Source organism: Gouania willdenowi, chromosome 6 (genome assembly GCF_900634775.1).
Source record: "Gouania willdenowi chromosome 6, fGouWil2.1, whole genome shotgun sequence".
NCBI classification, from domain to species: domain Eukaryota; kingdom Metazoa; phylum Chordata; class Actinopteri; order Blenniiformes; family Gobiesocidae; genus Gouania; species Gouania willdenowi.
Window position 1 is genome coordinate 3,140,556 of NC_041049.1, and position 11,616 is coordinate 3,152,171.

Below are 11,616 nucleotides of genomic sequence, written 5' to 3' on the forward strand. Positions count from 1 at the left end.
ACGATGCTAATGGTTAACCCTGACAGACAGCAAAGGTGGAATATAATAATTTTGTTTCTTGATTTGGTCGTTGAGGCGACCAAAAGTGGGGAATGTTATGGTCATTTTTATATTCATCATCATATCCTCAAATGTATGTTCATGTGTACAATTTGTCATGTTTTAATACATGACGACTCCATTACTCTTTACACTTTTGAACAGCTGAATCATGATTAAACAGTACAGATCGTATTATTCTCAGTGCAGCACAGTCTCTGCTCACATGCAGATATACACTGACGCACACACTTATCAAGGACAGATAAAAGACTGGCACCAAACCTTCTCATAACATCTTCATCATCCTCCAACATTTCCACTATGGGCATCTGACTCCCTCCCTTTTGTCTCTTACTGCTGGGACCTTTTCTTATCTGTATAAAACCTTAAGCTGAAACTGTTAGAGGGCGCGGCACTTCCTTCGGACGTCCGCCTGGACGGACGCTAATTTTGTTCCATCTTGTACCTTTTTTCTTAGTTTAGAATAAACTATTTTTTATATAAAATCATCAATGCTTCTCCTGGACTCCATCATTCAACCAGAGCAATGAATCATGTCTTCAAATGAGGTCAACCGTAAATTCAGCCGTAACACCTCTCTACAGATTTGTAGCTCGCCTACTCTAAATCTCTATTTGCTATTTTGAGCAACAGAATGACAACCGTTAAGAGCAACAACACTCTTCCTTAATAAATAGAATAAAAATTGATCCTACTGCTCCCCCTAGTGACAACGCGTTTCTTCTTCTCTGTACTTTTCAAAAGCCTTTTGTTTGTATTTATATTTGAACAGGTTGATGTTTGGATATTGTTTCATCTCCATCTCCAAATTATTCCACAATTGTACCCCGTTAACTGTCGGGCTAAAACTTTTCAAAGTTGAGCTATGTTTCTGAATCCTAAAGTTCAATTCATCACGTAATTCATAACGACCAGTACGTTCTTGGAACCTTCTTTGTATTTGGCCTGGTAACAATTTGTATCTTGCTCTGTATAACATCTGTACAGTCTGGAACTCAACAATGTCGCAAAACTTCATGATCTTTGATCTTAAAAATAATGAGTTTGTGTGGTCCAAAAACCCAACTTTATGAATTACTTGAACAGCTCTTTTTTGCAGCATTCCTATTGGTTTTAATGTGTTTTTATAAGTACTACCCCAAACCACAGTACAATAATTCAAATAGGGCAAAATCAGAGAAAAGTATAAGATATGTAGAGCTTTGATATTTAAAATGTGCTTTGCTCTTGCTATTACTGCAATGCTTCTTGAAATCTTAGTAGTTATATATTTAATGTGAGATTTACAAGTAATTCTATCATCTATAATAACTCCAAGGAATTTAATTTCATGCACTCGCTCAATAACAACATCCTCTATTTGAATTGCTGCCTGGGCTTTGGAATTACAGCTGCCGAATATCATCATTTTGCTTTTACTCAGATTTAAAGATAGTTTGTTTTGTTTGAACCACTTATTGACACTTTTGAGTTCCAAGTTAACAATCTGACACAGTTGTTGTAAATCGTCTCCTGCTGCAAAAATATTTGTATCATCTGCAAACAAAATGAATCTGAGAATTTTTGACGTTTTACAAATGTCGTTTATATACATATTAAACAATTTTGGACCCAAAATGGAACCTTGAGGTAAACCACACACAATTTCTTGACAACTCGACTGATAATCACCTATTTTCACACATTGTTTTCTACTTTTTAAATAACTGGTGACCCACTGTAGCGCTATCCCCCTAATCCCATAGTGTTCTAGCTTATTAATTAATATGTCATAATTTATTGTGTTAAATGCCTTACTTACTGTAGGTCAAAAAATAACCCGATTGCATATTTCTTAGTGTCTACAGCATTAGTTATTTCATCAGTTCTATCAAAGAGCGCGTGTGAAGTTGAGTGATTATTCCTAAAACCAAACTGATTATCAGAGAGTAAGTTATTTTTTCGATAAAGCTGTCAAGTCTAGAGTTAAAAACCTTCTCTAAGATTTTGGAGAATTGCGGTAAAAGGGAAACAGGCCTGTAGTTGGTAAAGAGATGTTTATCTCCTGCCTTGAACAGAAGAATCACTTTTGCAACTTTCATACTGTCGGGAAATTGTCCAGTTTGCAACGATAAGTTACAAATATATGTTAACGGCTTAGAGATGCTGTCAATAACGGTTTTTAAAGTTTTCACATCCATGTCATAATAATCTGTCGAAGTTTTATTTTTACACCCTCTTACAATGTCCAGTATCTCCTTTTCCTCAACAGGTTTGAGGAACAAGGACTTAGGATTTGTGTCTATGAACTCACAACTGTATTTTTCAACGCTTGCAATTTTTGCAGCAAGGTTCGGGCCAACATCAACAAAGAATTTATTAAATGTATCGGCTACTTCATTCATATTATTAAGAGTTTTATCCTCATCTCTGAAATATAGAGGATACTTGATCATTCTCGGTTTATTTCTAATTAAACTACTTAAAATATTCCATAAGCCTTTAATATTATTCTTATTGCTATCTAATAATTTATTATAGTAATCCTGTTTACATTTTCTAATGACACCTGTCAATTTATTTTTATATTTATCCTCAGTTTCTTTTGTTCTGTTATTTATAAAGTTTTTGTAGAGATTATTTTTTTTTAGCAAACCCTTAGACATCGATGGGTTTTCTTTACACTTTCTGTTTTTATAATATTTCTTCATTGGGCAATTTTTGTCATTAACTTTTTGAAATACTTGCACAAACTCATCATATGCCTTATTAGTATCAATCTCTCTGTATACAATACTCCAGTCTTGAGCTAAAAGCTCCTTTTAAATGCATCAATAGTTTTCTCTGTTTTAAACCTTCTAAACCAATACATGTTTTCTTGTACCTTTCTTTGATGATTATTTTTATATAATACAAAAACTGGAAGGTGATCACTGATATCATTTATCATTAGTCCACTGACTGTATTACTTTCTATTTCATTAGAAAAAATATTATCAATTAAGGTGGCACTGTGGGTTGTAATTCTACTCGGTTTAGTTATTAGAGGAAACAAGCCTATACTAAATAAAGTATTTATAAATTCGTCCGTCTTTTTATGTTTATTTGGATTTAACAGATGGATATTAAGATCTCCTCCCACAAACATGACTTTCTGATTTGAGCTTGGAAAGTGCTCCTCCAACCAATTAGAAAAAACCTCTATATCAGAGCCAGGAGCTCAATAAATACAACTTACAATAATATTTTTCTTTTTCTCTCTTGTAAGTTCAACAGTAAGGCATTCAAGAATATCATCCACTACCATAGTCTTATTTTCTATCACTTTATAACTATAATTTGAGTCTACGAACATTTCACTTTTACAGTTACAGCTGGAAACCTTTGTTAATTGAATATCCTAGTTACATTACAGTAACCAAATGAAACTATATCAACTAAGTGAATTAATAAAAATAACCTGTGTAAAGGCTTTTTCAAACTAAAAAATTATCTTTTGAACTCTGTTGACCTGCACAACTCAAAGAATCAGAATCGAGAATCATTATTTCTTGGTAGAAATGCTTTTAAACACTTACTGTACATTCAGCTGACATAAAAATCTTGTTTTCAAATATGTAGAATAATTGTGAATTTATCAGTAGCAGTAGTAGTTTTAATATTTTAGTTAATTTTTTGCAGGCACCTTTTTTGTCCATCAAATGTATTTAAAAGAAACTAAAATTAAAGAGAGAATGTTATTTAACTGTTGAACCTTGTCATAATTGTATTTATTTATAGATTTTTTTAAATTGAAAAAAAAAAAATGTTTATGGTCTCGGTCTTGGTCTTGACTCGGTCTCGGCTCCCGAAAGTCTTGGTCTCGGTGCATTCTGGTCTCGGGCAAGTCTTGGTCTCGGACAGTGTGGTCTTGAACACAACACTATGAGATAATAATGCCCCAATAATTATTCTCTCCACCCCCACCCACCTCTGTTAACGTGAACGCGCAGAGCGGACATAAACATCTGCAGCCCAAACACACCTCCTCTCTGCCCACCAGCCAGGTAACACAGGTAGAGTTTGTCATTGGTATCCTACAGCATGTGAATCTATCAGTATACTTACTTAAGATGAATATTTAGTAGACTATTGTGTAGGTTTACATAATTAACACTTGTAGTAATTTATTTGCTAAATGACAAACAGAAAAAGTTACACACCACTTCCGGCATGAAATGCGGAAGTGTGAAAAAGGTCTATGGAAACGCTCCGGAAAAACAGTATCGGGTGCCGAAAGCGAGGAGTGTGGAGCCATTATCACCAATGGAAACGTGGCATAAGTTACTGTTTAAAGTTTAAACAATGATGTGTTACGTTGGAAGTTTACAACTGGTCAGATTACAAAAGCACAAGAAACACAGAAAAACAGGCTACTACATGTTTTACTCACAGAAACTTTGGGAAACACTTACCTTTTATAGTTTAGCATATGATCTTGACTAAGGTTCACTTGACTTAAATACATTTTAAAAACTTGTTGTTAGCAAACAACTATGATTATAAACCTCTGAATAAATTATTCACAACGTCTAAGTCGAAGTGTCCGAGCAGTTTTCCCCAAATCTACTATTTAAAAAAAAGACCTCATTGAAAAAAAAAAAAAAAGTATCAGCCTAACATTAGCATCAGCCTTGCAATAGCATTAACCTAGCATTAAAATGAACATCAACTAGCATTATCATTAGGGTACCATGTGCTGTGAATTTCACACATCTAGGATCTAAGAGGCCTTTGCACTGTCCCAGAGATGGCAGAGGAAGCTCGCGAGACCGAGGGTGAAAGTGCTAACCCCCAGCCGATCCTTGAAGCCATCAAAGAATTAAATACGGACTTCTGCAGCAGATTTGATGGAGTTTTGATGGCAATTGTCAGGAAAGAAGTTGGTGAATGTTGGGAACGAGTTAAGGGCACAGAAAATTGTATCTCCGAGGCAGAGGACACTGTTACTGGCCTAGTAACAAAGGTCCATAACCTCGAACACATAAACAAAGAAATGGCTGACAAGGTTGACGACCGAGAAGCAAGATCCAGACGACTAAACCTGAGGCTGGTAAACCTCTCCGAGGGCGCGGAGGGCAGCGACACCTGTTTTTTCCTTGAGGTGTGGATCCCAGAGACTCTGGGCATAGCTAAAAAGCTAACCATTGAAAGAGCCACCGAGTCGGGCCAAGAAAAGACCCGGCCACACCCCCAAGAACCTTAATCATTAAGTTTTTGTCTGACAGAGATAAAGTGTTGGTTCTGAAGGAGCTGCGGAACAAAAAGGAGATATTATTCAAGGACAGAGCAGTACAGTTTTATCCCGACTTGGCAACCAGGATGCATAAGAAACACAAGGCTTTTGACGGCATGAGACAGAAGCTTCGAAACATCGAGATCAGGAACGGAATACGGTTCCCTGAAAAGTTACTGCTGACCTACAAGGGCAACACACGGATTTTTGACAAGCCAGCGGATGTGGAGGACTTCATAAAAAGCATTCAAGACGAGGAAAGACAGACTGAGTAACTCGGACTGATGGATCAGCTAACTAGCATAACGTCTAGGCTGTCACTGACAGCCAGTGCTAATAAACAGAATGTGTGAAGTCAGGTAACCCCATAAACATTACTTTTAACAAAGCTATTCTTGAGATCCTTTGTACGAAATTTACCTCATAAGTCAGAATCTCATGATGGTGTATTTGTGAAAAGTTTAAAACGTGTTGCACTGTTTTCATAGGAAAGGGCACTTGTGTTGCCTGTAAACTAAAAGCTATTTAAAGATAGCCGTCAACCCATAGTTTAAAGTTTTTTTTATAATGAGACAACCAGTTTGGGTTTATTAACCTGCTTGTAAGTAACCAATTCATAAATGTTCGAAAGCATAATGTTACGTATACATTTCCTGACAAATGGCATTTCAGGGTTGATACAATTGTTATTTTAGTTTTTTTTTTCTGTGCATCTTTTTGAACAAACAATAATAAATTGTCTGCATTAGAGGCAATATGATGTTATGAGTCTCAGAGTGTTATCCCTGTTGTTGAGATTGCTAATAGTCATGTCCAGTGGCTCAATGGCAAAAGTGAACCATAAAGAACAGCCTCGTCACATACCTTAATTCTTTTATACAAGGCCATTGGTTTATTTTTTTGTCTTGGTTGGAGTAAAAAAGGTGAATCCAAATATAAAATATTTGAGTATCTGTTGAACCAGTTCACCTCCTGGATTCCTTGGCTCTGAGCCCACAGCTCTTAGTTCCTCTCTCATACCTACAGTGTGTGTGTGGGTGTAACCAGGAAGTACTGAGCGCTGACACATGCTATAAAGTAACTCTGCACTCAGACTGGTTTCAGGGAGTGACAGTGACAGACTGCTGAAATGGAGCAGCAAGGAGCTGAGCTACAGACAGGAAAATTATCCTGTCCCATCTGTCTGGACCTCCTGAAGGAGCCGGTGACTACTTCCTGTGGACACAGCTACTGCAGGACATGTATCAGCAACCACTGGGATGAAGAGGAGAAGAATCACATCTACACCTGTCCTCAGTGCAGAGAGAAGTTTATAAGGAGACCTGATCTAAAGAAAAACACCATGTTGGCAGAGTTAGTGGAGGAACTGAAGAAGAACAGACTTCAAGATGATCCTGATGATCAAAGATTTGCTGCAGCTGAAGACGTGGCCTGTGATTCCTGCACTGGGAGGAAACTGAAAGCCTTCAAGTCCTGTTTGAACTGTGTGGCCTCTTATTGTGAAAAACACCTTCAGCCTCATCATGAATCTGCTGCATTCAAGAGACACAAACTGGTGGATCCCTCCAAGAAGATCCAGGAGATGATCTGCTCTCATCATAATGAGGTGATGAAGATGTTCTGCCGCACTGATCAGCAGTGTATCTGTATTTTCTGCTCCATGGAGGAACATAAAGACCACAACACAGTTTCAGCTGCAGCAGAAAGGACTGAGAAACAGAGAGAGCTGCAGGAGAGTCTATCTGACATCTACAAGAACATCCAGGACAGACAGAAAGATGTGGAGCTGCTTAAAGAGCAAGAGAAGACCATCAACCTCTCTGCTGATCAGACAGTGGAGCACAGTGAGCAGATGTTCACTGAGCTGATCCGTCTCCTCCACCAAAGAAGCTCTGAGCTGGAGAAGGAGGTCCGATCCAAGCAGCAGACTGAAGTGAGTGCAGTCCGAGCGCTTCGGGAGAAGCTGGAGCAGGAGATCAGTGAGCTGAAGAAGAGAGACGCTGAGCTGCAGCAGCTCTCCCACACTGAGGATCACATCCAGTTTGTCCTCAACTACAGCTCCCTGTCAGCGTTCAGTGTGTCCACACACTCCTCCATCATCCACAGAGGTCCTGGAAGCTGCTTTGAGGAGGTCACAGAAGTTGTGTCAGCACTCAGAGAACATCTCGACAATGTCCTGTCAGAGCTCAGAGAACATCTCCACAAAGTCCTGATGGAGGACTGGACCAAAGTCTGTCACACAGTGGAGAGAGTAGATGTTTTACCATCAGAGCCGACGAGCAGAGCTGGATTCTTAAAGTATTCACAGAAAATCACTCTGGATCCAAACACAGCTCAGAGATGGCTCAGATTATCAGAAGGAAACAGAAAAGTAACAAAAATGGATGGTCTGTTTCTTATCCCATCACAATTGTCAGTAGATCTGAATCATCCAGACAGGTTCAGTGATTGGTATCAGGTCCTGAGCAGCGAGAGTCTGACTGGTCTTTGTTACTGGGAGGTGGAGTGGAGAGGGGTACGAGTTGGTGTATCAGTCGCATACAAGAGTATCAGCAGAGCAGGGAGAGGGAATGAATGTCGGTTTGGATTTAATAACAAATCATGGAGGTTAATCTGTTTTCCAAAAAGTTACACATTTATTCACAACAGCATAGAGTCTCCAGTCTCAGGTCCTCGGTCCTCCAGAATAGGAGTGTACGTGGATCACACAGCAGGTATTCTGTCCTTCTACAGCGTCTCTGAAACAATGACTCTCCTCCACAGAGTCATCACCACCTTCACTGAGCCTCTACATGCTGGATTTAGTGTTCATGGATGGCATGCAGGTAGTGCTGAACTCTGCAAACTGAAATGATTTTTCAGAATCAGAATCAGAAATGTTTTAATGGCCATGTACAGTTTTAAGGACTGTACAAGGAATTTGTCTTGGTAGTTGGTGCACAAAACAAAAACAAAGAAAAAACAAAGAACAATCCAGCAACAACAATAATAATAATAATAAATATAAAGGATGAGGGATAAATAAAGAATAGATAGAAAATAAAGGATAAATAGGATTAATATAAATATACATATATATATATATATATATATATATACAGTGCAGCAGATAATGTCATTATTGAGGTGGTGATCGGTTGGGGGGTGGGGTTCAGTGGGTGACTTGGGGTGTGTTCATGTGGATGGTGGCACAGGGAAAGAAGCTGTTTTTGTGTCTGGAGGTTCTGGTCCTGATGGACCTAAACCTCCTTCCAGAAGGGAGAGATTGAAACAGTTAATGACCGGGGTGGGAGGGGTCAGCCACAATCTTTCCTCCACAGTACTCCACAGAGCTCACTGTAGAGTCTCCCGGGGTGAGGGGGGTTGGGTTCTTCCTGAAGACACACACACACACACACGCAAGCACACACACACACACACACACACACACACACCCCCACCCAACCACACCCACCCACACACACACACACACACACACACACACACACACACACACCACACCTGTAACAATGTTCCTGTTTATTCATCAGCTTTAATTTTTTTACCAATTAATCAGATTGTGATCAATAATGAAGGAAAATGCTTGTTGTTGTTGTTTTTTAACAGATTCTTCTTGGGGGTATTTCACTAAACCTAGATACAGGATTTATCCAGTATAATCTGTTATCCTGGATTAGTTAATCCATTACAATGAGTTTCTAAATGTTGTATTTTCATGTTTCATGTTCATGTAATTTTTTTTCTCTCTAATAAACCACATTATTACAGAGATGTATTTTGTGCTTTTGTATATTTTTAGCTAGTGTCAAACAAAAATATTAAAATGAACAAACATAAAAATAGACAAAATGAAGCTAAGAATACAAACGACAACAAAAATTACACAAAAACTAAAAACCTGACAATCACTGAAAAGAAGAAAAACAGATGTAAATAGACACAAACTACACTTATTTCTTGTATAAATGTTCAGTTTGATCATTAATGTAAATGCTGACAAAGTTGTTGATAATGTGACCCTTAGATGTTATTATATAGCTGATATTATTATTCATTTATTTATTTATTTAGCCTCAAACTGAATTCATCACTTCAAATACAGGTTAGAAACAGAATTTACACACGAAAAAAAACATTGTAATCTAATAAGAACAAATCTAGTGAATAAATAGATGATAAATACTAAAAATTAAACAGTAAAACTACACAAACTAGTATACAAATATTGTTCAAAATTTATTCAGAACAATTATTCAATTAATTATTAAATCAGGATCATATTTTAATTGTATAAACAAAAATAAGATTACAGACGGACTGGTGTACCCACGTCTAACGCCTGATGACAGCTGGAGATAGGCACCAGCAGACCCCCATGGCCCTGAAAATAGGAGCAAACAGGTTGGAAAATGGATGGATGGAAGATTATAGACACATATAAATAAACAGGAGCAGAAATGAACATTTGAGAGATATAAACTTACATTTTTAGAAAAGATTAGAATGTTTTTAGTGCCATTATATGCAAAGTTCAACAGAATTAAGAGACAACCTGTGGTGAAAGATACAAAAAAACAAGTATTTATAAAGAGAACCACAATAAATACATAAACAGTGAGAACAACAATGGCAATGTTAAATATTTATTTTTTATCAGTTTCTTTGAGCTACAGATAATATTGTTATTACTGAACTTTAAAGTTTTATCGTAAACATTTGTGTTTCGGGCTGAAACACCTCAAATATCTCAACATAATTTCATTATTTATTTCATTTAAATAATTTTTTTTTTTAAATTAGAACACGTTTTAAAAAATACATAATTATGTTTTATTTCATTTAGATAATGTTTTTAAATTTAAATAACGTTTTTAAATTTAAACAATGTTTTTAAATTTAAACAATGTTTTTTTTTAACATAAATAATGTTTTCATAGCTGTCAAGTTTTGGACAGGTATGTACAATAAATCTAAAATAGCCACTTATCAACCACTCACTAAATACAATGATGTGATTAGAATCTGACAGGTCGACCTTTATTAACATTAAACTGCTGTGAATATTTTCTCAAAATGGTGATATATGATATAAATCTTGATAAATTTATCAAATAAAGTCTGACCAGAAAAACAATTCTGGGTTAAATTTGCTGATGCTAAAATGCTACACAGGGCCATCACTGTGGGATGATGAGCAAGTCCCTTAACCCCGAACAGCTCCCCAGGCGCCGCAAAATGGCTGCCCACTGCTCCTCAGGGGATGGTTAGTGAATTTCTCCATTGTGAGATAATAAAGTATACAAAAAAAATTAAAAATAAATAAATATTAACAAACAGATGATCAATATGTGTCACTCATTAATCATCTAACTGAGCTTTACATGTTGTTCTGAGAAGTAAAAGCAGCGACTCCTAAAACTAGTATTTTGATACATAATAAGCTATAATATAAATATATATTGAAAATAAGGGATATATATATATATATATATATATAAAATATTATAGTTTTCTATATCGCCAAAATAGAAAACTCGATACATCTTGAATCTTGATATATCTCCCAGCCCTAATTCATAAATGATAAAACAGCCTAAATAAAAACATAAATGTGTATATGAAGCACATGTGTTTATTTAATATACTTACAGTTTATATACAAGTCAACACGTTGAATATTTATTGTTAATTTCACATTGTTTGTCTTTAAGTTAGACATTAACATTTTATTTTATTATAATCTCATGTGGTTCTCTGGTATCCACTAATGACTTATTAAACACATTTATTACAGACTTTACATTATTTAACACTTTATAAACAGTGTATATTTGTGGAGCTTGTGATTGGATGATTTTTCATAGTGACTTAACGTGTTTCCTTCTGCTGTGGTAGACGTTAAAATATCAGTTATTAATCTAACAGAACGTGTAACTGTGTCACATCCTGATGGTCTTTATGAAGATAAACTCTGTCACATTTAACAACGTATTTACACCAGTTCTTTGTTTCACCAGAACGTCTTCATTCATCATCTCTGTTCTGAGTTGTTTCTGGGTTTGTTGCCGCTAATCTAATCTAATCTAATCTAATCTAATCTAATCTAATCTCGCGAGAACTGCCACTCAGACCATTTCAGGTGGCAGTTCTCGCGAGGCAAGGCAAGGCAAATTTATTTATATAGCGCATTTCATACTCAAGGCAACTCAATGTGCTTTACATGATAAAACAATCAATTGTTTAAAATCAATAAGAACATTTAAATCAATAAGAACAATTAAAATCATCAGTAAAATCAA

The 11,616-nt window shown here is 36.3% G+C and overlaps 1 protein-coding gene across 1 annotated transcript; it reads left to right on the forward strand.

Annotated features, from left to right (window-relative positions):
- Positions 1–6,424: 6,424 nt before the first annotated feature.
- LOC114464828 (E3 ubiquitin-protein ligase TRIM16-like) lies at positions 6,425–8,289 on the forward strand. Its single transcript, XM_028449426.1, has one exon. It carries the CDS (start codon positions 6,447–6,449, stop codon positions 8,169–8,171), a length of 1,725 nt encoding a protein of 574 aa, XP_028305227.1. The 5' UTR covers positions 6,425–6,446; the 3' UTR covers positions 8,172–8,289.
- The last annotated feature ends 3,327 nt before the right edge of the window (positions 8,290–11,616 follow it).

What these genes read in the sequence shown, in the direction of transcription:
- LOC114464828 (XM_028449426.1), top strand. Translation starts at nt 6,447, where the DNA reads ATGGAGCAGCAAGGAGCTGAGCTACAGACAGGAAAATTATCCTGTCCC.